Below are 27542 nucleotides of genomic sequence, written 5' to 3'. Positions count from 1 at the left end.
CCCAAGCTGGCTCTTCGAAGATATTATGAAAGAGCTTCAAGAAGTCGGACAGACTGGAAACCACCGGGTCATTCTTCTACCACGGGGGGCAGCCCAGTCTAAAGCTTCACCGGAGAGGAGGGAAATGATATAGGCTACCTTAGCCCGATCAGACAGAAAGTTTTGAGGCTGGAACTCAAAATGAATGGTGCATTGGCTGAGGAAGCCCCTGCAGGCCTTGGAGTCCCCAGAGAAACAGGCCGGAGCTGGCAGTAATAATGAATGCGTGGCTGTGACTGGTGTTATAGGTGCAGCTACTGATTGTACTTGAGGCTGCAGGTTTGGGTTTCCCAAGGAGGCCTGGAGCTGCTTGAAGCGGGAAGCCAGATTTTGAAGGAATCGCATCAACTGAGTCTGATTAGATTCCTGGATCTCGAGTCTGCAAACTATGCCCTGCAATGGATTGGCTGCAGGAAGCGGCACATCAGCCGGGTCCATGGCTGATCAAACTGTCAGGTCACCTTGAGGCTAGGTGACAGATGCACACCACATCAGGAGTGCACCGCAAGGTAGTGGACCCTACGGCTGACTGCTGCGGATGGGAGTCAGGGTGGTAAGGAAGGCAGGGCTACTGGAACACCAACACGGATCCCACCGGGGTTAGAGCGTAAGATTCCCTAGGGCGCGGAGTCTAAGAGCCAACAGGTGTTCACCAGAGCCTCTAGTGGTGAGGATGGACTGGGCTGCAACTGGCTCCAGGTCGTGACCCCCAGGGTCCCCCAGCTCACACCCACAGTAGGCAACAGGAGGTTTAAGAATAGGGATAGTAAGGGAATAAGCCAAGGTTGGGGCCACAAGCAGACAAGGACAACAGAGTTCACGCCAAAGGTTCAGGGTCACAGGCAAACAGGGATAGTTGGGGACACGTCAAAGGTCAGGGTCACGAGCAGACAGGAATAGTTGAGAACACACCAAGGTATATAATAATATAGAGTTCTCTAATAGGAGCTGGGGTGGAGCCATGCTAGAGGAGAGATTATAAAAGCAGTCAGGTGAGAGTCAGTTGGTCTCTAGAGATGAACATATGGAGACAGGTAAGCTGACAGACAAAACTCTATTGCATAACCATGACAGATAACTTCTGACAAGTTCTCCGTCAACTGTGATAAAACCATGAATTTTGTGTCAGGGAGGGTGCTATAAATAGACTAGCAGAGAGCTGGCCTATTCACAGCACAGCTCTGCCTTTCCTCCAGTCAGCTGTCTCCCGGTGTATGGCAAGAATCCATACCCAAAGGTGAATCAGGAAGAGAAAATTCTAATAGGATATGCACTTTCTAAAAAGTTTATAAAGCTCAAGACAGAAGATATACATGTAAAACGTATGTAGGGAGATTTGTTTCATCCCCGTGTATCATCTGAGGCTGTTTACTTCACTGGGTATATGTGAGGGTTTACATCCACTTTAAGGATAAGTTTACCTTTCTACATGATACACCTGTATTTGGGGTGTAGCTTGTAACTTGTTGAGCATCCACCACCTCACCTCCAATCCGCCCCCTTTCTGTGACAGCGGGTGGGAAACTTTCTCCCCACACCCGCTGTCACAATTTGAAAACAGTATATCATTCACTCACAGAGTTCTATGAACAAATGAACTACAACTACCATCAGCCATTGCGCATGATGGCTTGTAGTTCTCAATGAACTGCAAGGGTGCCAGTGAGCGCTCTTGTAGTCCATTGAGCTTCCTGGACTTCAGTAACTTCTCATATTGGAAGTACAGGCAGACAGTGTACTGAGAGCCTGACATTGCATCTGCTGATTGTGGGTGGAATGCTTTACAGGCTCCCAAGAAAAAATAAAATAAATGCACATTGAACATAGCATGCATGAACTAAACCCACAGCAGTAAAATCAGCATGCTATGCAGCATAGCATGCTTGTTATACTCACTGTGGAACTTAAGGGGTTAATCCTCTGCATTGTGTAAAAAGGCTGTTTTATCCTGTATGCATAGATCCTCCCCTCCCTGCACTGTCTATCTGGGGAAGCCCAGCTAATGCAGGCAGAGTAGCCAACCTGCACATGCTCAGTTGTGTCTTTTATGCTGGAGAGAACATTTACTTGTTCTCAGCGATAGCCAGGTCACATGATATTGACATCACACATGTGGGCGTGTATACAGGCTGCAGTGAATATCTCCTCCTACCTGAACTCTCAGCACTGGATATACTCTGTAGTTTATCACTGACCGTGGTATACAGATCCGCCATAAAGGTATATACTGGCAATATTTTAATGTAAAAAGAAGATTTATAAGCTGTGGGCACTGTGGAGGGGGGGCATATGAACTATTTTTTATCTTACTGGGTTTAGTAACACTTTAACTTTTAATGCTGTATTAAAGTGGGTTCCGTATTCCCCTCCTAACTCCTGTACTCACTAACCTGTGTAAAAGATATGTACATACTTACCAATGTTTAGGCCTCTCTGGTCCTGTCACAAGATACAGCTTTCCTGTGTCAGCCAGCGCCGCTGCAGTTGATAGGAGGGAGCATCTATGATGGATGGGCCTTTGAAGCTTATGGGTGCCACCACTCCAGGCTTTACCAGCTGTTGTCAGAGCGCTCTCTCCTCTCCCCTGCAGCTGCCGCTGGTTGACACAGAGGAGATCACTTGATCAGACCTGAGTGGTAAATATATACATCTTTCTTACACAGGTTAGTAAGTATAGGTGTTAAGAGGGGGATACAGAACAGTTTTAAGAGTACTTAAGGTTAAGCTGGAATTCCACTTTAATGAAAAAGTATGGCAGTAATGTGTGTATTTTATCTCCCTGTATATCTAAGCCCAAACTTTTTTTATTTTTTTATTTTGTATTGAATAGGGAAGGGTTAAAATTGCTGTTGGGTTCTGTTTACCATCTGTGTCTCATTAGAGAGATTTCCCTTCACTTCCTGTCCTGCAGACTCAACAGGTTTTGAATTTAATTCTATTTTAAGGCTTCAATCAGATGGGTGAATAGGCATCTGCACTCAGATATAAATGTACACCAGCCCTCTGGACTCTCCAGCACCCTGTGCTTTGGCAACAGACAGGCTGGAGGATTAGGTGCAGTTATGTGACCAGAATCACCGCAGCTCTACAGTGTGCACGGGGCTGACACGGGGCAGACATTTCTCTGCTGCAGAACCTTGCAATGGAGAAGCCACAATGGGCCCTTAAGTTACAACTAAAGGCATTTTTTTTTTTAGATCTGGTTGGAATGAGGGGGTTAAAACCCATGCCAGGTCTTTATTGCTGTCTGTGCCCTGTTGGAGAGTAAAGAAAGGAGGGTTATAACCCTTTTTTAGTTTTTTTTTTTGTTGCCAAAAGTGTTGTCTTTTCATTTGTAACTCCACCCATTGTGTTCTCTAAATCTAAGTGGGTATGAATGGATCCATAGACAGAACGCACAGCCATTTGGGCAGGAAAGTCACCTGTGAAGTCATAATGTTAGTACATATAACAGGAAAACAGAAAATCCCTAGGATAACTCCCAGCCAGTATGTAGATATCCTACATCAGGGCAGATTTGCTGAGCTGGATGCAGAGTGACCCCATGCTGTACAATAAAGAGAGGATGGGATTGGTTCTAATAAATAGACCATCAGCTCTCATCTTTCCTTGTGGACTCCCCCCTCTAGTGGTCAGTAGTTGTGTTGCGTTCGGTTAAACCTATAGCTGAACACAAAACATTTTTCATACTCAGACCAAATTTAGCAACATGAGTTAACTTGACAACAATGATGACTAATTTGCCTTCCTAAGAATTTTTTATATTGTCGTGCATTGACATTTAAAGCTTTTGTACATTTTTTTTTTTTTTTTATAAGTACCTAAGATTTATTATTATTATTATTATTATAAGCTGACAAATGAGGAAAAAAGGAAGCAATGGGGTTGATTTGCTAAAGGCAAAAAGACTGTGCACTTTGCAAGTGCAGTTGCTCCGGAGCTTAGTAAATAAGGTGAAATTCTGTTGTCTTCCATCATCCAATCATGTGCAACAAAAATGCTGTTTTTTTTAAATTTATTTTGCATGTGATTGGGTATTTTTGACAAAGTGAAGCTTCACCTCATTTAATAAGCTCTGGGGCAACTACACTTACAAAATGCACAGTCTGTCTGCCTTTAGTAAATCAACCCCATTATTTTTTTTTCTAACTTTATTAATTATGAGTCATATCACCACTGACAACAACTCGACAGTGGCAGGATCGCTAACAAACCACTTAACTTTTTTAACCACTTGCTGACCGCTGCACGCCGATATACGTCGGCAGAATGGCAGCGGTGGGCAAATGAGTGTAGCTGTACGTCCCCTTTTAATTGGCGGGGCTAGCGGGCACGCGTGCCTGCCGCGTACAGTGTGACTGTGGCAGTGGGTTCCGCTGACTCAATGTTCGCTGGCATCCCGTGATCGTGCTGCAGAACGGGGAGATGCCTATGTAAACAAGGCATTTCCCTGTTCTGTCTAGTGACATGACAGAGATCTACTGCTCCCTGTCATCAGGAGCAGTGATCGCTGTCATGTCAGTGGTAGCCCCCCCCCATACAGTTAGAATCACTCCCTAGGACACACAAGCCCTTGATCACCCCCTAGTGATAACCCCTTCAGTGCCAGTGTCATTTACACAGTAATCAGTGCCTTTTTTATAGCACTGATTGCTGTATAAATGACAATGGTCCCAAAATAGTGTCAAACGTGTCTGCCATAATGTCGCAGTCACGATAAAAATCGCAGATCGCTGCCATTACTAATAAAAAAAAATTATAATAAAAATGCCATAAAACTATTCCCTATTTTGTAGACGCTATAACTTTTGCGCAAACCAATCAATATATGCTTATTGCGTTTTTTGTTTTTTTTAACCAGAAATATGTAGAATACATATTGGCCTCAACTGAGGAAAAAAATTGTTTTTTTTATATATTTTTGGGGGATATTTATTATAGCAAAAAGTAAAAAATAGTGCTTTTTTTTTCAAAATTGTCGCTTTTTTTGTTTATAGCGCAAAAAAAATAAAAACCGCAGAGGTGATCAAATACCACCAAAAGAAAGCTCTATTTGTGGGAAAAAAAGGACGTCAATTTTGTTTTGGTGTAACGTCGCATGACCGCGCAATTCTCAGTTAAAGCGACGCAGTGCCGATTCGCAAAAAGTGCTCTGGTCAGTAAGGGGGTAAATTCTTCCGGGGCTGAAGTGGTTAAAGGAATTTTTATACATTTATCCCTTGCTATATCAACCAATGAGATGTCACTTCCTCACTGAGATTCGGTAGTGTTTGAGGCCAGTGAGGAAGCATCCATAACGGTAGTGCAAACCTCTCCCCGGATTAATCTGCTGCTGATGTGTTGCCAATAGCGGAATCACCCGGGTGACAACACTTTATTGTTTTTTTAATTAAAACATGGAAAGAAAAACTCTGCACTGTCAGTGACAGCTTTTTACAAACAAAACCGTGTGATCACCTTGTCATAGCCAATATGGTGATCACATGATCAGCAACCACGCTGATTTCTGATTGCTAGTCTGTCAGAGACCGTACAGACACAGAACTGCCATTGTGCACAAGTGCGCACTGCTCATTCCCAAATGGTATATAGATTGAGGTGACCAGAATTTCAAAATGAAGTCCCGGGACATTCTACTCTCCACATCCACTGTTATTGGGGATCAGACAGGGGCAAAGCAGGGGGTAATAGTGGCATGTGAAGTGTACCACATTAAATGTTGGCTGTAGTGAAATTATGCTAACAGTGGGAGGGGTTTAAAGGAGTATGATTTAATAACACTTGATACAAAAAAGTATCACTGCCCCCACCTATACCTGGCCATTGCACCAAGCAGCATTGGAAGGCAACATATGTTAGAAAAAAAGGCCAAGGATAAAACCAAGGAAAACTCCAAGCTTACTTACCGACCAGCCTGCAGACAACCAAACTAACCTGTCTAACAGTATGCGTTAAAAACAGGGGTTTAGTCTGCACACATTTGCAAATAAATGCGTAAGCTACAGAGCCCCCCCCCCCCCCCCCCCCAAGGCACCCTGGTATCTGTAGTCCTATCACTAGCTTATGAGTGACTCCACAATGAAAGCACATGCATTCTGATGGATAGATGGAGGGCAGATGGACTCAAGGGATCCTACCCCTTCTTAAAGGTACAGGGGCACATTGAGCACCCAGTGCAATGGCTGCAAAGATGTCAGTGCGTTGCCTGACCAATATAACAGTAATACAAAAAAGAAAGCCACTGTCCCCACCAATAACTGGCCATTGCTGCAAGCAGCATTGGAAGGCAACACCTGAACCCACTTTGCTCTGGGTCAAGAGTGCAGGCTCAGGTGTGCCCTGCAAAGTCACCATCACAAGCAAGGGCAAGGCAGCAAATGATCCACATCTTTACCTCCCACAAGTTTGCACAAGCTGATAGGAAAGGGACTGTGACGACCATGTAATGTTGGCATGTGGCATCATCAATAAACCAGGACATAGCCGGGAACAGACACACCCCTTACCTCCCTCCTCCTGCACTAGGCCAATAAGTGACATGTTGCTAAGGTGGATTGCCCTGCAATTGCCTGGGCCTGGGACACCATTATCAGAACTGGAAAGAAATTGGGGACACATTCACAAAATCATGAACATTTTTCCACTAGGGATAGCTCTGTAAAATTGGGGATTGGTCCCAGAAACCCGGGGACATCTGGTCACCCTAATATAGATTGCTGTTCTGTGCATTATCTAATACTTACCACTGAGTTTGCTATATTACTAGTTGTCTAATTCATTTTACAGGGAATATAAAGTTCAAACACCAAATGGCACTAAAGCCTCATACACACGATCTTATTTTCTGACGGGAAATGTTAGATGTCAGGCTGTTGGCGGAAAATCCGTCCGTTTGTACACTCCATCGGACAATTGTTGGCCGACTTTCCGCGGACAAATGTTGGATGGCAGGTTTATAAATTTTCAGCGGACAAATGTCTGTTGTTGGATTTTCCGAGCGTGTGTACACAAGTCTGTCGGACAAAAGTCCAAAGTACAAACACGCATGCTCAGTAGCAAGGACGAGCCAGAAGCGGTTGGTCTTGTAAACTAGCATTTGTAATGGAGAATTCACATTCGTGACGCAGCAAATTATGAAATCTCCAAATGCAGCGCACAATTCTCTTCTTCTCTAATGGGATAATAATGAAGCTGCTTTGCTAATGATACTGATGGAGTTATTGCAAATTTTCAAAGGCTTTTTTTTTCTAGTGATATCAAGAATAATATTATTATGCTTTTTTTTTTTTATTTGGGCAAGTTACCAACACACCATTATCCCGTAGTTTTTAAGATCAAAGATATAGCTATGTTGGTGTTCTTTGTCAATTTTACATTGTATTTTCAGAAACGAACTGAAAAGTGCAAAATTAAAAGTGTGAAATAAAAAGTGCAAAATGAAAAGTGCGAATCAACACTCACCAAACTTCTACTAACACGAAATTAGCAGAAGGAGCCCAAAGGGTGGCGCTAAAGAGCTGAAAAACAACGTAGTACGTCACTATGTTCGTAATTGTTGGCCAACATTTGTGTGACCGTGTGTATGCAAGACAAGTTTGGGCCAACGCCCTTCGGACAAAATTCCACGGTTTTGTTGGCCAACAATCTGATCGTGCGTATGAGGCTTAAGAATGTCCAAGAAAACCTGCCATGGGAGAAATGAGATGCTATCATTGACAAGCTTTTTTTTTCTAAAAAGAATTGCTGCTAGTCTGTCATGCTGATCCTTCGGCCTCAGTGCTGTAGAACACATATGTAAATAAAGAGTTCTTACTTTGCTTGCTAGAGACCTCGTCCAGGCCAGTCACTGGAAACATAGTGAAGCAAGATGCATAGAACAATTGTTATTCAGATCTCTATGTACTGTCTAAGATGTGAGATTTGGTTTGACCTTGAAGATGTTGCATTTGACAATATGCATTGAAATGGTGCTTTCTATAGAAATGCGTTGGGACAAAAAGAAAGCCAGCCAGTGATTCAGGTCAAAATGCCCACTCAAATCAAAACAATATGCTATACGACAAAGAGTGTGTTAACACCCCACTAAACGATTCAATGCAGGTGTTTCCAGTGAAGGGCACTATTAATGTTTCACCATACAAAGACCTCTCAAATGTAGCACCCTCCTGACCCCCACAGGCATATTAGGGACCCCCAGAGACAGTTTGGGCTATTATTTTAACCCAGGGCTGAGTCCAAGGTGAATAGTAGGGGATGTTTGATCACTTTGATCAAAAGAAGGGAGGGTTTAGGCCTCCAGATATCCAGAACACAGTTCTGCACAGATTGTACAATCCACTTCCAGCTTTTTAGAATATGTGCCTTTAAGCCTACTCTGGCATTTCTGTAATTTAGCAGTACCTTGGCTGATGAGCGGAGGGCTCTAACCATTCTTCAAGCAAGTTACCAGTCCTCTGAGAGGCTCCAGCTGCTTGAGTATAGCTTCCACCATTCCAGGCAGGACAACTCCAGACCTTGACACAGGCTTCACCTTCAAACACTTGTAGCCCTCCTAGGAAGCAGGCCTGACCGATGCCACTCCAACCCAGTCCTAAGTCTGGATGTAAACAATAATTTTCTAAGAGCCCTTTCACACTGGGGCGGGGGGCGGCGTCGGCGGTAAAACGCCGCTATTATTAGCGGCGTTTTACCGTCGGTATGCGGCCGCTAGCGGGGCGGTTTTACCCCCCGTTAGCGACCGAGAAAGGGTTAAATACCACCGCAAAGTGCCTCTGCAGAGGCGCTTTGCCGGCGGTATAGCCGCGCTGTCCTATTGATTTCAATGGGCAGGAGCGGTAAAGGAGCGGTATACACACCGCTCCTTCACCGCTCCGAAGATGCTGCTGGCAGGACTTTTTTTACCGTCCTGCCAGCGCATCGCTCCAGTGTGAAAGCCCTCGGGGCTTTCACACAGGAATACATGCAGCGGCACTTTTGGGTCGGTTTGCAGGCGCTATTATTAGCGCAATAGCGCCTGCAAACCGCCCCAGTGTGAAAGGGCTCTAAAGGTTAACCCAAATATTTATATCTTTCCCCAGCATGCACCACTGGTAACATAGCTCCTAGTGGGTGGCTAGAGAAGGACACAAATTTACTAAAGGCAAAGACTGTGCACTTTGTAAAGTGCAGTTGCACTCTGCGAGTGCAGCTGCTCCACACAAGGCCGGGACAAGGGGTGAGCAGGAGGGAAGGTAAGTGTCCTATTATTAAAAGTGAGCACCTGCAGTATGTTTAGCTGCTGGCTTTTAATTTTTGCAGGGGTGGGCGGACCTCCTCTTTAAGACCCCTTTCACATTGGGGCGTTTTTCAGGCGCTTTTGGGCTAAAAAATAGCGCCTGTAAAGTGCCTGAAAAACGCCTCCCCTGCAGCCCCAGTGTGAAAGCCCGACGTTAGGAAAAGTCCTGCAAGCAGCATCTTTCGGGCGGTGCGGGAGCAGTGTACACACCACTCCTCCACCGCCCCTGCCATTGGAACCAATGGGCACCGCTGACGAAGTGCCTGCAAAACACTTTGGCAGCGGCGCTTTAAACCCTTTTAAAACCACTAAAAGCGCCCTGCTAATGACCGAAAAGCGTCGCCATTACAGCTTAAATCCGCTGACACCCGCCCCAGTGGTGGTGGGAAGGAACTCAAGTGTCTTTCACAGACCCCTAACCTCAATCCTACTTAATAACTGAAATGAATTTAAACACCTAGGGGTTTTATTTACTAAAGGCAAATAGACTGTGCACTTTGCAAAGTTGCTCCAGAGCTTAGTAGAGTAAATGAGGTAAAGCTTAATTTTGCATAGAATACCAAATCACGTGGTGTGATTGGGTGATGAAAGTCAGCAGAGCTTCTGCTCATTTACTAAGCCTAGGAGTAACTGCATTTGTAGAATGCATCTGCACTTTGCAAAGTGCACAGTCTATTTTACTTCAGTAAATCAACCCCAACTGTGATCGAGGACTAGTTGTCCAACATCAGTATCTGACCTCACAAATGCTCTTTAGACTGAATGGAGATAAATCCCTACAGACACTCAAAAATGTTGTGGAAAGCTTTACAGGAAGAGTGGAGGCCCATATAGCCTCAAATCGAGGGCCAAACCCATATTGATGCATGTGATTTTGGAATGGAATGTCCATTGTGCTCATAAAGCTATGATGGCTGGGTGTTCATAAACTTTTGGCCATATACAGTTGTGTGAAAAAGTATTTGCCCCCTTTCTGATTTTTTTTGCATATTTGTCACACTTAAATGACTCAGATCATCAAACAAATTTTATTATTACACAAAGAAAATTGAGTACTGTCCGTGATACTTTTTTTATTTGCACTAACATACAATTTTTCAGGACAAGCTTTCGGGGTATGTCCCCTTCTTCAAGGTCCAAGCAGTACTGCTTGGACCTTGAAGAAGGGGACATACCCCGAAAGCTTGTCCTGAAAAATTGTATGTTAGTGCATACAAAGGACAGTACGGACAGTACTCAATTTTCTCTGTCACAATTGCACTAATACGGCTACAATCAAATCAAGTATTATTACACAAAGATAACCCGAGTAAATACAAAATGCCTTTTTTAAATGATTTTTTCATTTATTAAGGCAAAAAAGCTGTCCAAACCTGCCTATCTTTATGTGGAAAAAGTAATTGCTCCCTGAACCTAATAACTGGTTGTGCTACCCTTGGCGGCAATCAAGCTTTTGCGATAACTGCCAATGAGTCTTTCACATTGCTGTGGAGCAGTTTTGGCCCACTCGTCTTTGCAGAATTGTTTTAATTCAGCCACATTGAAGGGTTTTCAAGCATGAACGGCCTGTGTAAGGTCATGATACAGCATCTCAATTGGATTTAAGTCTGGGCTTTGACTACGCCACTACAAAACCTAAATTTGCTCCCAGCTACGCGAACCTTACCATGGGTTACTGGGAGCTACAATATATACACAACAATAACCCATATGCGCCCCACATAGTCTATTACGGGCGCTACATAGATGACGTAGTCATTATCTGGGATGGTCCAGAAACCACCATCCTACCCTTCGTCCAACACTGCAACAACAACTCCATGGGTCTATCATTCACATCAGTCACAGACAATAACAAACTGGCCTTTTTGGATCTGGAACTCTTCCACTATGAAAACACCATCTGTGCCCAGAATTATACAAAATCCACCTCAGGAAATTCTTACCTACACTTTAACAGTTGCCATCACCCACGATGGGTTAAAAACATCCCAAAAAGCCAGTTCTGCCGCCTGAAACACAATTGCACGCGCCTACAGGACTATGAAACACACGGCCTACTACTCAAAGCCAAATTCAAAGACAAGGGTTATCCAGACCACATCATAGAAGATGCCTTCCAATACTATCTCAGTGAAAACGCGAAGGACAAGAGACAAACCAGTACAGACGACACTACCCAACCCGTCAGATTTGTGACACAATACCACAACAGATTTAAGCAAATGGAAAAGATCTTCACCAAACACTGGTCCATTCTGCGTGAGGATCCGCATCTAAAACCCACCATAAGTGATAAACCACTGGTCACCTACAGACGGGCTAAGAATATAAAGGCCCAAATAGCACCAAGCAAAGTGAAAACAGCACGCCCCACCGTCAGTGCCCCCTTAACCTTCTTTAACATCAAAGGCATGTATCAATGTAGGAAGCCCCTCTGCCTCACATGCGCCCATGTTACACATAGGCAAAAAGACTTCCACCATAAGGGTAAACTATATGTCATCCCCGACTTCTTCAATTGTGGTTCAGATTATGTGGTCTATTGCCTCACATGCCCCTGCGGCCTACTATACGTAGGCCGCACTATACGCCCACTCCGCAAAAGGTTTGGTGAGCATCGTAACCTTGTAGAGAAGGGCATTGACAAGCATAGTGTACCAAGACATTTTAAAGAACATCATGGACAAACATCTTCAGGGCTACGCGTGTGGGTTATTGAGTCTATCCCACCCACCCTCCCTACCGCTGAACGCTACAAAAGGTTGTGTGAAAGAGAAAACTACTGGATATACACACTGGACACTTTATCGCCAGGAGGCCTCAATGAAGGCATTGAAATTAACATTTTGCTGTGACCCCAACCATATCCCTGCCTCATCACATCATCTCATCCCAATTCACCACGTATTGTTTCATCCTTTGTCCTACCTGTTGTCTCATTTATTGTTTTATCCATCATCTAGTCACTACCCCATTAACTTACAGTCCACGTGGAGCACGTGTATGGGTATACCCGTCTCCCACCCATTACCCCTATCCACATAGCCCTAGTATATAACACATACCATTTTTATTTTTATTCCTATCTTTATTTTTTATTTTTATTTTTATTCTTATTAAAAAATATTTTATTTTTAATTTCCTTATTTTTTTATATATTTTTTAATTTTATTTATTTTTTATTTATTTGTACTTGTATTTTTACATATATATATATATTTATATTTATCTTTATTTTTATTTATATTTCTATATATTTTTATTATTTTTATTATTTTTACTTTTATTTATTTATTTCCCTGTATTTCCCATAACATTCCTCTCATTCCCAAATACCCGTCTGGAAACACACTCCCCCCCTTCTTTTGTCCCAATCTTACGCGTCATTTAAATGTGTATATATGTGTATGTGTGTGTGAAGGGATCCTTTTTAAACGGTTCTTTGTGTTTACACACGTATATACATTGTACATGTTTTATCCCTTTTCCATCATTGCGTCATTTCTTCTCATATATACCACCAATCTCTCCCTATAATTGTATACCTATTTAATTATATACCATTTTCTGCATTTTTGTATTCCCTTCCCATATATGTTGACGTGTATGTATATATGTAGATATGTGTGTATGTATGTGTATGTATATGTATGTATATATGTATACGTGTATATATGTATATATATTTTGTTCCCGTCCACTATGATTAATACAACATTCCTCTTCCTATAGACCGCCTTCTCCTTACCCCACATTCCATATACACACATATATGTTCTTACCACAACACACTCATTTGCATATCTCCTTTTTTTTTTTTTTCCCCCCCCTCCTCACTCCCCGCCCCGCCCACTCCCCGTCTCCCTCCACTCCCCTTCCACATTGTGTACACCCCATCTCCATGGTTACCTACGTGCCCAATCATTATACATAGTCCCGCCCTCCTCTCAATTACCTCTCCACCCCTCCCATTGCCTATGGTATAAATTCCCACACTGAATATGGCCACCAGCATAGCCTGATGAAGGAGCACGCATGCTCCGAACGCGAAGCACCGCCCGCCTCACCCCGCTCCCGGAAGTGAAGACGCAGGTCAGCACGGCGCTCCACGGAGGATCCATGACCGATATCCTGGCCGCCCGGAGGCTCTGAGGACCCTTGGCACCACCGGAACAGCTACCAGGACCCAGGTTACAGGACTCACATCCCAGGAACCCCTGAACTGGCCCGTGACACCCACATCCCCCGAGAGCACGCGGATGAAACTACTTTACATGCTGGTTTTTAGCAACTCAAATGTGAGTGTTTTTATCTATTGTAATAAATATTTTTAACATACATGCTGCACTTAGAGGGCGCCGTCCTTCTTTCTTTTTTATTTGTTCCAGAGCTTCTTCTAGCTTTTATAGACTGGCTGCCTTCCATTTATTCAGCATCATTTTATCCTTACATGGACTAATACCCGAACTTGTTGTGAAACATTAACTACCACCATCAAGTTCCCCCTCTCAGGAACCCCCAACCCACCCCCTTCCCCCCACCATTTTTAGTTATATGTACTCGGCTACCTCCATTGTGCGCCATATTAACCCCTTGATCGTTTTTTTATCTCCTCTTAAGAAGTTCACATATATGCGCAGCCTCTGGATCTATGCCAATTATTATTATTGTACATTCATCTTCAGCCCCATCATGTTTATGTGATTTACTTCCCCCCCAGTTTACATACCTAATACTTCAAGCCTATGCTGTATAGTAACCATGGAAATTATACAAAAAATAGAATCAGTCAAGTACACCATATTAGATGACTTATACGCACACTTCCCAGATGGATACTTCCTCCCATCAGCAAATATCCCCCGTCTGGAATACAGACACATATGTGCGAAGTTTCGCAAAATAGAGGACACCATCAATAACATCAACCAACAATGGTGGGATAAGTTCTTCTTGGAACTGTATTTGAACTACAAAATTTCTCCCAGAGGTCTCAGAAACCAAAAGACTTGCTCATTCCTGGGCGCAGATTTAGCTGCTGAATGGTCCACCATATCCGAATTCTGCACTCAAAAATGGATGGAAATCATCATCAAGCAAAGGGATACCCTATTCAACTCATTATCGTCCAAATTAACCAATCTTATAGATGAACTAAGATCATACATTACACCCCTACCCACCTCATGGTACAAAAAACTGAAACTTAACACTAAGTACCAAGAGGATTGCCTCATCAAATGTAAATTACAGAAGATACGCAGAGACTTTGACGATTACAACTCCAACAGGATCCACTGTTGGAAAAAACCCAGACGCAATACACACCCCCCCAAAGTTAACAACCACCCCAATCTCCACACCCCATCAGGGCAAGAGAACCACGCCCCAGTCCCCCTGATGGAATGTGTACCTAGGCCCACCACGGCCCTCTTATCCTTTCAAGGCCCCTCCACCAAGCCTTATAAACCACATAGGCCACCGGCACCTTCCAGACGGCCACAGCCCACACCCACACCAAAAGAGGACCATCATCGTCCACCACCCCCCGTGCCAGTTTCTTCCTCCAGTACACCCAAAACTTCCAAGAGTATAAAGAAGAAACCCCACACTGGCATCCTTACCTCAATCCCTCCCATACCGGTTACCCTCAAAGAAACACAGACCGGCAGTGCCATATCAGATCACAGCACTTATGAGGACCCCCAGTCATCCACTCTGGATTTTGGTATTGGGAATCTACACACCGCACAGCCCAAGATCACTCAAGCATCTGGGCCCACCATGGACCACCCCAGTATCCACGCCATCTCATCACCCCCCATTTACAGTCCGACCAACAAACATATATCTCCCACCCCTACCCCCTCTTTTTTAGTGATCACCCCCCAACCCTGCCCAAAAAGAAAGCTCACCGACGAGGCAGGAGAGGGGGGAGACACAGACACAAAAAGGAGGGAGAAATTGCGCAGACTGTAAAAATCTTCAACCTCTCTGATCACACTTTATCCATGCCTGAAAAATCTCTACTAGCACGCGGGCTCACCTTCGCCCCCACAGCATCTCCCAACCCTTTCACTCTCTTCTTGGATCTCAATAGGTTCATTAGAAATATCACCATCAAACGATATTTCAACATTCAAGACACTAAGAAGGGTAATGGTACCCCAAACATTACCCCAAACACTACTCCATATACTACTAATGACCACGCTGAATGCAGTACTACTACAGAAGACTCCTCCACCCTAGGACCCGCAGAACTCATAGCCCTAGACCAGTTGGAAGATCTCTACATTGACGACCAGATTGAATCTCTAACTCAACATCCACCTACCTCTCCACCCATCTTACACACTAATTTCAAACCGAAATCTATCTTTTATCCCACATTTGCCAAAGGACCTTACGTCCAGACCTTCTATCAGGTTGTATATGCTGATATACTACGAATGTGTCAAATGTCCAACTCACGTTCCAATCCACCATCTAACTTAACCCCAGCAGAACGCACGGCTCTTAAATCACTCACCAACAACAGACAACTGGTTATTAAGCCCGCAGATAAAGGAGGTGGTATCGTAGTCCAGAACCGTGCAGACTACATGCTGGAAACAACTAGACTCCTATCGGACACATCCACATACAAAAAACTTTCCGGAGATCCCTTACCCAAATTCTCTATTGAAGCTCACAACTTAATAGATCGAGCACAAGCAGATGGTATAGTTACTGCATCCGAAGCCTCATTTCTTAAACACGACTTTTACAAAAGGCCCTACTTTTACCACCTTCCGAAGGTGCACAAAGACCCCACACACCCTCCTGGTAGACCAATAGTGGCGGCCATGGAAAGCGTAACCAGCTACTTCTCTATCTACATTGATCATTTTCTACAAGGTATAGTACAGAACCTACCTTCCTACATTAAAGACAGCATCCACCTTCTGAACATGCTACGATACTACTCCTGGGAACCGACATACCGCTGGCTCTCGCTAGATGTGGTCTCACTATACACGTCCATTCCCCATAACATTGGTTTACAAGCTGTACGACACTACCTCAACAATGACCCATCACTCAACCCACGTCAGAACCAATTCTTACTGGAAATATTAGAATTCTGCCTAACCCATAATTATTTTGAATCCCACGGAGACTTCTATATTCAAACAAAAGGAACTGCCATGGGGGCCAATTTTGCTCCCAGCTACGCGAACCTTACCATGGGTTACTGGGAGCTACAATATATACACAACAATAACCCATATGCGCCCCACATAGTCTATTACGGGCGCTACATAGATGACGTAGTCATTATCTGGGATGGTCCAGAAACCACCATCCTACCCTTCGTCCAACACTGCAACAACAACTCCATGGGTCTATCATTCACATCAGTCACAGACAATAACAAACTGGCCTTTTTGGATCTGGAACTCTTCCACTATGAAAACACCATCTGTGCCCAGAATTATACAAAATCCACCTCAGGAAATTCTTACCTACACTTTAACAGTTGCCATCACCCACGATGGGTTAAAAACATCCCAAAAAGCCAGTTCTGCCGCCTGAAACACAATTGCACGCGCCTACAGGACTATGAAACACACGGCCTACTACTCAAAGCCAAATTCAAAGACAAGGGTTATCCAGACCACATCATAGAAGATGCCTTCCAATACTATCTCAGTGAAAACGCGAAGGACAAGAGACAAACCAGTACAGACGACACTACCCAACCCGTCAGATTTGTGACACAATACCACAACAGATTTAAGCAAATGGAAAAGATCTTCACCAAACACTGGTCCATTCTGCGTGAGGATCCGCATCTAAAACCCACCATAAGTGATAAACCACTGGTCACCTACAGACGGGCTAAGAATATAAAGGCCCAAATAGCACCAAGCAAAGTGAAAACAGCACGCCCCACCGTCAGTGCCCCCTTAACCTTCTTTAACATCAAAGGCATGTATCAATGTAGGAAGCCCCTCTGCCTCACATGCGCCCATGTTACACATAGGCAAAAAGACTTCCACCATAAGGGTAAACTATATGTCATCCCCGACTTCTTCAATTGTGGTTCAGATTATGTGGTCTATTGCCTCACATGCCCCTGCGGCCTACTATACGTAGGCCGCACTATACGCCCACTCCGCAAAAGGTTTGGTGAGCATCGTAACCTTGTAGAGAAGGGCATTGACAAGCATAGTGTACCAAGACATTTTAAAGAACATCATGGACAAACATCTTCAGGGCTACGCGTGTGGGTTATTGAGTCTATCCCACCCACCCTCCCTACCGCTGAACGCTACAAAAGGTTGTGTGAAAGAGAAAACTACTGGATATACACACTGGACACTTTATCGCCAGGAGGCCTCAATGAAGGCATTGAAATTAACATTTTGCTGTGACCCCAACCATATCCCTGCCTCATCACATCATCTCATCCCAATTCACCACGTATTGTTTCATCCTTTGTCCTACCTGTTGTCTCATTTATTGTTTTATCCATCATCTAGTCACTACCCCATTAACTTACAGTCCACGTGGAGCACGTGTATGGGTATACCCGTCTCCCACCCATTACCCCTATCCACATAGCCCTAGTATATAACACATACCATTTTTATTTTTATTCCTATCTTTATTTTTTATTTTTATTTTTATTCTTATTAAAAAATATTTTATTTTTAATTTCCTTATTTTTTTATATATTTTTTAATTTTATTTATTTTTTATTTATTTGTACTTGTATTTTTACATATATATATATATTTATATTTATCTTTATTTTTATTTATATTTCTATATATTTTTATTATTTTTATTATTTTTACTTTTATTTATTTATTTCCCTGTATTTCCCATAACATTCCTCTCATTCCCAAATACCCGTCTGGAAACACACTCCCCCCCTTCTTTTGTCCCAATCTTACGCGTCATTTAAATGTGTATATATGTGTATGTGTGTGTGAAGGGATCCTTTTTAAACGGTTCTTTGTGTTTACACACGTATATACATTGTACATGTTTTATCCCTTTTCCATCATTGCGTCATTTCTTCTCATATATACCACCAATCTCTCCCTATAATTGTATACCTATTTAATTATATACCATTTTCTGCATTTTTGTATTCCCTTCCCATATATGTTGACGTGTATGTATATATGTAGATATGTGTGTATGTATGTGTATGTATATGTATGTATATATGTATACGTGTATATATGTATATATATTTTGTTCCCGTCCACTATGATTAATACAACATTCCTCTTCCTATAGACCGCCTTCTCCTTACCCCACATTCCATATACACACATATATGTTCTTACCACAACACACTCATTTGCATATCTCCTTTTTTTTTTTTTTTCCCCCCCCTCCTCACTCCCCGCCCCGCCCACTCCCCGTCTCCCTCCACTCCCCTTCCACATTGTGTACACCCCATCTCCATGGTTACCTACGTGCCCAATCATTATACATAGTCCCGCCCTCCTCTCAATTACCTCTCCACCCCTCCCATTGCCTATGGTATAAATTCCCACACTGAATATGGCCACCAGCATAGCCTGATGAAGGAGCACGCATGCTCCGAACGCGAAGCACCGCCCGCCTCACCCCGCTCCCGGAAGTGAAGACGCAGGTCAGCACGGCGCTCCACGGAGGATCCATGACCGATATCCTGGCCGCCCGGAGGCTCTGAGGACCCTTGGCACCACCGGAACAGCTACCAGGACCCAGGTTACAGGACTCACATCCCAGGAACCCCTGAACTGGCCCGTGACACCCACATCCCCCGAGAGCACGCGGATGAAACTACTTTACATGCTGGTTTTTAGCAACTCAAATGTGAGTGTTTTTATCTATTGTAATAAATATTTTTAACATACATGCTGCACTTAGAGGGCGCCGTCCTTCTTTCTTTTTTATTTGTTCCAGAGCTTCTTCTAGCTTTTATAGACTGGCTGCCTTCCATTTATTCAGCATCATTTTATCCTTACATGGACTAATACCCGAACTTGTTGTGAAACATTAACTACCACCATCAAGTTCCCCCTCTCAGGAACCCCCAACCCACCCCCTTCCCCCCACCATTTTTAGTTATATGTACTCGGCTACCTCCATTGTGCGCCATATTAACCCCTTGATCGTTTTTTTAAGGTCATGATACAGCATCTCAATTGGATTTAAGTCTGGGCTTTGACTACGCCACTACAAAACCTAAATTGTGCTTTGTTTGAACCATTTGGAGGTGGACTTGCTGTTGTGTTTCGTATCATTGTCCTACTGCATAACCCAAGTGCACTTGAGCTTGAGGTCACAAACTGATGGCCAGTCTTTCTCCTTTAGGATTTTCTGGTAGAGCTCAGAATTCATGGTTCCATCAATTATGGTAAGTTGTCCAGGTCCTGAAGCTGTAACGCAGTACTAGACCATCACGCTACCACCGCTATGTCTGCCTGTTGGTATGATGTTCTTGTTATGAAATGCTGTATTTGTTTTATGCTAGATGTAACGGGACGCACACCTTCCAAAAAATGTTTGTCTCATCAGTCCACAGAATATTTGCCAAAAGTCTTGGCGCTAATCAAGATCTTTTTTGGTAAATGTGAGATGAGCCTTTGTGTTCTTTTTGGTCAGCAGTGGCTTTGGCCTTGAAACTCTCACATGGATGCCATTTTTGCCCAGTCTCTTTCTTATTGTTGAATCATGAACACTGATCTTACCCGAGGCAAGTGAGGCCTGCAGTTCTTTAAATGTTGTTCTGAGTTCTTTTATGACCTTCTGGATGGGTCGTCGTCATGCTCTTGGAGTAATTTTTGTAGGCCGGCCACTCCTGGGAAGGTTCACCACTGTTCCAAGTTTTCTCCGTTTGTGTATAATGGCTCTCCCCGCGGTTCACTGGAGTTCCAAAGCCTTAGAAATGGCTTTGAAACCCTTCCTAGACTGTTACATGTACCTTACTGTTTCTAATCTGTTCTTGAATTTTTTTGGATTGTGGCATGATGTGTGGCTTTTTGTGATCTGTTAACATGCTTCACTTTGTCAGACAGCTTTTATATATGTGATTTCTTGATTCAACAAGTCTGGCAGTAATCAGACCTGGGTGTGGCAAGTGAAATTTAACTCAGCTTTCCAAAAAAAGTGGTTAATCACAGTTCATTCACGATTCAGCATGGGAGGGGGCAATTACTTTTTCACATAGGGCCAGGCAGGTTTGAAAAGCTTTTTTCCCTTAATAAATGAAATAATAATGTGAAAACTGCATCTTGGATTTACTTGGGTTATCTTTGTATAATCTTAAAATTCGTTTGATGATCTGTATCATTTAAATGTGAGAAATATGAAAAAAAAAAAAAAAAAAACAGGAAGGGGGCAAATACTTTTTCACACAACTGTAGTATCAGTTTTTGGTTGAATTGAGTCTTTAAAAAAAAAGTCTTTACCACAACTGTGCCTAATTTAAGGCACACAGCTAAAAATGACTGTGTTTTTTATTTTACAGATAAGCTATAAAGAGCAATATAAAAAATCCAAGGGCAAGAGTGAGTTTGTCCCTGACACAGCAAAACTGAAAGCTGTAACAGACTTCATCTCAGAGGTAAGATAAAGCTCTCCTTATTTGTATGAATGTTTGCCCTCCAGGCTAACCTCCTGCGTTCAGCATTGGCTGCAAGCTTTGGTATCTGTGTCAGTAATTATAGTGTATGTGAAGCCAAAAGCTTTTTTTTGGTTGGCTTCTGGATGGAAAAGAAAATAGTTAGACCAGTTTTGATTGCTGTTTGTGTCCCTACTTGGTATATTTACTCATTACATGCTCTTTCCCTTTATGCTGCCGCTGAAGTGAGGTTGTTTACCTTTTTACAGGGAGCTGTCAGCTTTCTAGTAGCCACCCAATCACTTTTATACGCAGCCCCCATCCCTGACTCCCATGCATCTCAGGCTTCCCTGTCCCTCCTGGGTGGGTCACTCAATAATGTTAGAGTCCAAAGTAAGGTATTATTCCAAACATAATTTTGGTACAAGAACCAATGTGTTTTGGGGGCCACACATTTACCCCTTCATTGGGGCTTATGATCTATTTGTATGGACAGTGGTTTATACTGTGACTGTGGTTTGTTGTCAAAAAAAAGAACTTGGTAAAGTTCAGCAGCTGGTTTGAAACTATTCAAAGTAACTATTCTTACTTTGGACTCTAACATTCCAATGTGGCACTTCGATTTCAGATTAAAGTGGAGTTCCATTCCAAAAAAAAAAAAAAATTAGTAACGTGCTTAAAAAAAATTAAAAAAAAACATTTGGAGACATTTTTTTTTTTTTTTTACTCACCTCTAAATGGCTGTTGCTAGGGGGTCCCTTGTAGTCTGCCTCCTTCAGTGCCTGGGCTAGTGACATCACTTCCCTCGGCACAGGAAGGGAGATCGCCTCTCCACCCTCCCTCTTGTCAATCATCTGGGACACGTGACCAGTCCCAGATGATTACGGGGCCAGTGACAGCGTGCGGCGCGGATCACACATGCGCAGTGGGTGCCTGGCTGTGAAGCCACAGCCGGGCACCCACAGTTAAAATGCCGGTGCCGCCGAGCGGAGGGGGGGACGAGCAGGGCTTCGATCCCCCGCATCGCTGGGCCCTGGGACAGGTAAGTGTCCGATTAAAAGTCAGCAGCAGTATTTGTAGCTGCTGACTTTTCATTTTTTTTTTTAAATGGGAACTCCACTTTAAATTGTTGTCTTTTCATCTCTGGGTCTTCATGGTAGTTTCTCAATGGAGAGAACAGCCTGTATGTCACTCAGGAGCTTTACAGGGACACTATCAGCATACCATTGATACAATAATCTTCCGGCACTTTAGCTTCACATACCAAAATTCTAAGGTTTCAATGCCATTGATTTAATATTCTAATGCCCTGTACACACGAGCGGAATTTCCGTTGGAACAATCTTGGATGGTTTTTTCGACGGAATTCCGCTCAAGCTTGTCTTGCATACACACGGTCACACAAAAGTTCTCTGAACTTTCGACCGTCAAGAACGCAACACTACGACGAGCTGAGAAAACGAAGTTCAGTGCTTCCGAGCATGCGTCAAATTGTTTCGGAGCATGCGTGGTTTTTTGCACGTCGGAATTGCATACAGACAATCGCATTTTCGGATAGGAACTTTTTCCGACGGAAAAATAGAGAACATGCTCTCAATCTTTTGCTGGCTGGAATTCCGCCAGCAAAAGTCTGATGGAGCATACACACGGTTGCATTTTCTGACCAAAAGCTCACATTGGTCTTTTGCTGGCGGCATTTCCGATCGTGTGTACGGGGCATTAGCCTCCTGGATTGGTACATCAGATGTGCAATAACAAGAATTATTACAAATAAATAAAATACACAGTCACTATAAATTTGGTTCAAAGTGGCCAAAAGTCCATGATGCTTTATAAAGGGTCTACCCAAATAAATTATCAACTTTAAAAATGTATTGAATAATTAAAATACATAAGCAATGGCCTAGCTAGCCAGCTCAGGCCGATAAAAAAACACCAAAAAAACAAACAAACATGAAAAGACCTTCCTTCTCTACTGCTCCTCCAGAATGAAATAACAGTCAGTAGCTCAATCTATGTAAATGACAAGTAAGCACGTGGAGATTTGAGTTAGTTAAAAGTTGAGCCATCATAGCCAATGAGAAGTTGCTAGAACTGCAAAAAAGCCCAACCAGTTAAAGGGGCCCCTGTAACATCCCATGTGGTTCCTCTCTATTCAATGCAGTCACCATGAAAGGAGATGAGCGAACATCCAATCACCGGCCTATCTCCTCTGGGTGGTATGAACCCAGAAGCGATCAGCTCTGATCACTTCCTGGTTCGTAACTGTCAATTTCTGGCCTCCCCACAATCTGTGCTCCATCAGTTTCAAAAGAGTACATGGCTGTTATTAAAGGTCTAATATCACTGCAAGCGTAGTCTCTTTAGTTCCCCAGTGTTCAACCCTGAATTTATTGGTTCTTTCAGAAGTACGTTGACAGGTCCATTTAAGTGACTGCATGGAGGCACATATATTCGCCTAATAAATCAGTTAATTGTGGCTTGGTGATACAGAGGAATGACAAACAAAATCCTCACAGCTGCACATGTGTGTACTTGTATGCTTATCTGCTAATTTTCCACCTTATAAAATATCGATTTCAATATGTTCTCAAGTATAATATCTTTATTCGTGCCTCATATAAAGAAGACATTTGTAACTCCTTGCACGCGGGATTCTTTCCATATAGGCAATGTACTTTTTGTTTGTCACTAAGATGCCTTGTGTTACTAAGGGGTTTATATTTCATTATACGATCAACTAAATAAAAAGCTGAATTTGCTGAGCAGATGCAGCTGTGCCTTAAGAAAGAGTTATATATTGGTTCTAATAAAAATGTTGATGCTTTTGACATATATTTTAGGGTCAGCTGTTCATTGAAGCAAAGTAGAAAATGTAGAATAGGCCACACACACACCGGACAATAGTAACCATATGAGCGGTATATAATTCTGATTTATGCCGAACAACTGCAGGTAGTTTTGGTAATGGCATCGATGTGTTTAGGATTTTAACAACATCTCTTGCCGAGTCGAGTAATTGATTTTAAGGCCTGATGATGGTAGACGGGAATCATTATATTACTTACTAAACTCTGATTGATGACAGCAATGTGAAACTTAGAGAGAACATTTTTTTTGCTATTTTCCCATAAATGATGGTAATAGGAAACCTTTCATCTGTTTTTCTGTTTTCTTCTGTTTTGACATGTTAATCCTTACTTCTCCTATGTATAGGAAGATTAAAAAAAAAAAAGGAATTTCGATACTTTGGGGTTGATTTACTAAAGGCAAGTAAGCTGTTTACTTTGCAAGAGAATTTTCCCTTAGCTTAGTAATTTTGGTGAACATTTACATGATCGAGTGAAGGAAGTCAGCGGAGCTTCGCCTCATTTACTAAGCTAAGGGAAATTTTCCTTGCAAAATGAACAGACTATTTGCCTTTAGCAACCCTATTGATTCACACGTGCAAGCCTCATCCTTTTCAGCTCCCTGGATGGGGGCGAATTTTGCCTTGGGGGCCACAGGACCTTCTCCTGGCACTGCATAAAAGAGGGTTAGTTGGTTTTGTTTGGCCTTTAGTCTTATGCCGCGTACACACGATCGGACATTCTGACAACAAAACCGTGGATTTTTTCCCGAACGATGTTGGCTCAAACTTGTCTTGCATACACACGGTCACACAAATGTTTTCGGAAATTCCGATCGCCAAGAACGCCGTGACGAACAACACGTACGACGGGACTATAAAAAGGAAGTTCAATAGCCAGTGCGCCACTCATACTTGATTCTGAGCATGCGTGGAATTTTGTGCGTCGGACTTTTGTGTACACACGCTCGGAATTTCCGACAAACAAGTTTTGTTGTGGGAAAGTTTGAGAACCTGCTCTCAAACATTTGTGTGCGGATTTCCGACAACAAATGTTCGATGGAGCATACACACGGTCTGACTTTCTGACAACAAGCTCACATCGAACATTTCCTGACGGAAATTCTGATCGTGTGTACGCGGCATAAGGTTTCCCTGTCTTCTAGGTTGCTTCAAAGGAAATACAAAACCTATGAAGCTGTAAAAAAAGCTACTGTGGGGTTGATTTACTAAAACTGGAGAGTGAAAAATCTGGTGCAACTGTGCATGGTAGCCAATCAACTTCTAACTTCAGCTTGTTCAATTAAGCTTTGACAAAAAAAACAAAAAAAAAAATGGAAGCTGATTGGTTTCTATGCAGAGCTGCACCAGATTTTGCACTCTCTAGTTTTAGTAAATCAACCCCTTTGTGTTATATTTTGAATACAGAGACCAGATGAAGCAACTGTGCAGAGATGCGCCTTTATCATGCAGTCATGGTGTCCAAGAAAACATGATTCAGTCTAGGTTCACATCTATGCGGTTGATGCGTTTTTCAGGCGAGCGCCCCCCCCCGAAACCATACCAGGCCGCATGCCCTCAACATGGGCTCTGCCACCCCCGCTTCGCCCACAGCACCTTTTCCCCATGTTGATCTTCCCCACAACCCTAGGCTGTGGTTGTTGGGGTCTGCGAGTGGGGGGCTGCTCCGGGCAGTGGTGTCACAAGGGGGCGGGGGTCACCAGGTGATGTTGCTGGGTGGCCCTGCCTCTTACCTGTTCAAGAACTGTCAGATGGAGGAATGGGCAGTCGGCGGTTAGCCTTATTTTTTCGGGTGCGACAGACAACGTAATTACCATTGGATCTACTTCGGAGGGCATTGTTTTTTGATTTTTACTAAAATATTTTTTTCTATGTGACACTTTTTTTTGGCCCGCTCCCCCCTACTCCCCCTCTCCCCCTCCCTTTCCTGACCTGCTGGGCTGCATGCTCAGATAAGGTCTGGTATGGATTTGGGGGGACCCCACGCCATTTTTTTAACTATTTTGGCGTGGGTTTCCCCTCCAAATCCATACCAGACCCCAAAGACCCCACGCCTCTTTTTTCTTGAATTTTGTAGTCGCAAATACTTTTTTTACATTGACTGATCAGTTGTTAAAGCGTAACTTCAGTAATTTTTTCATCTTTCCATCTATAAAATCTTCTGCCCTTGTTTTAATTTTGGGTAGTACTTTTTTTTTTCTGCCAGTAAATACCTTATACAGCCCACTTCCTGTTTCTTGTATGGTCATTAGTGAGAGTATGCCAGGAAGGGAGGGGAAGGGAGGGGGGATGAGTCATAAGAGGACCAATGAGAGCTGCAGAGCTGGAGGTGTGTCTGTGTAAATCCAGGAAGTGAACAGGCAGAAGTTTCAACTGCCTACAGTTAAAATGGATGCAGCCAAACTTAGTGGAGAGAGATTTATGCAGCAAATTTGGCAAGTACAGAATCACAGTATATATTAAATAATATGCAAAGTGGTTGGAAGGAAGCTTCAGAATGGCAAAGATGTTGTTATTACAAATTATGTGAGCAGACTGCAGTTCCTCTTTAAGGAGGCTGGCTTCCCAGGCCTGCTTCTTAGCAACCAGCTATATAATATGTTTTTAAAGGGGGAAAAAAAAAACCACAAAATGCAAAACGCATTAAAAAAAAATGCATCAAAAATGCAACACTTGCATTTCTAGTGCAACTCCATTGAACTCTATTACACACAAAACGCAATCTGCTGCGTGAAAATAAGTCCCTGACCCTTTCCAAAAACGCACTGGTTGAAAAACGCATAGATGTGAACATGTACCATAGGAAAATATGTTAAATGGACTGTAGTGCCTTTCCGCAAAACAGAAATGCACAAAAAAGCTCATAGTGTGAACATAGTATGAGTGGCAAAAATATTACCTAGATAGACCTAGTGCTTTGCAGAGTTTTGCCTTAATGGTGAGACAAGAGTTTTGTGTATTGTGGGGTTTACATCCAATATACCAGAAAACCAAGTCATGCACGGACAAGGCTTTGATTTAATTTTCTTGATGTTGGGTAGTCACACTCTCATTTAATGTACCTTGTCTGATTTATCTGCCTTCCCATTATACAACAAATTATGTTTCCATTAAGGATTTGACGATTACATGTTGCTTGTGATCACTTGACAGGAGTTCATTAGAGCTGCTTGTGCTTCATAAGGAGAGAGAGAGGTAGAAAATGAATTTGTATTATTTGAAGCTCCTTAAACGAAACCTTTTTTTTTCAGTTTTGGATAGAGCAAGGAAGGCCTTAAAACCCCCCTTAGGTTTTTTTTGTTTTTGCTATCCGTGTCCCACTTTACTTTCTGTCCCATTGACAGTGGAAATATCTCCAAAGTGAAGAGAATTCTCCTTATATAGATGTCACCTTATAAATTGTCCCCAGTGGAAGATTTCTGCCCTATTCATGTTCCAGTGACAACTAAAAATGTATGATTTTCTCCCTCTTTTAGTCCGAATGGTCACCTGGACACATAGAGAGGGTTCCTAGTGAGGATGCAGACAGAGAAAAAAAAGAAAGGAAAATCTAAAACCTGAAATGGTTAATAACCCATCCCTGCTCTATTAAAAATGAAAAAGAAAAAGTTTTTTGCCCAAGTGCTTGCTGGCATTTCAAATATTTAAAGTGGAGTTCCACCCAAAAGTGGAACTTCCACTCATCAGATTCCTCCCCCCCTCCGGTGTCACAGTTGGCACCTTTCAGGGGGGAGGGGGGTGCA

At 43.0% G+C, this 27542-nt stretch overlaps 2 protein-coding genes across 3 annotated transcripts in view; both read left to right on the top strand.

Moving 5' to 3' along the window:
- Positions 1-27542, top strand: part of LOC141144255 (LIM zinc-binding domain-containing Nebulette) — a 395409-nt gene that overhangs the window by 249737 nt on the left and 118130 nt on the right. The window lies entirely within an intron of this gene.
- LOC141144254 (uncharacterized) overlaps positions 1-27542 on the top strand; it is a 147444-nt gene that overhangs the window by 29386 nt on the left and 90516 nt on the right. For both annotated transcript variants that reach the window (XM_073629750.1, XM_073629751.1), the window contains one exon: positions 20838-20933. Coding sequence is in view for 1 of the 2 variants with exons in the window: in XM_073629751.1 (XP_073485852.1) it covers positions 20838-20933 (96 nt within the window). In the remaining variant the exon portion in view is untranslated. The remainder of the gene's footprint in view (positions 1-20837; positions 20934-27542) is intronic.

The sequence above is a fragment of the Aquarana catesbeiana genome, linkage group LG05 (genome assembly GCF_042186555.1).
Source record: "Aquarana catesbeiana isolate 2022-GZ linkage group LG05, ASM4218655v1, whole genome shotgun sequence".
Lineage (NCBI taxonomy): Eukaryota > Metazoa > Chordata > Amphibia > Anura > Ranidae > Aquarana > Aquarana catesbeiana.
The sequence above is the reverse complement of the archived record's forward strand: the minus strand, read 5'-3'. Positions and strand labels throughout refer to the sequence as shown.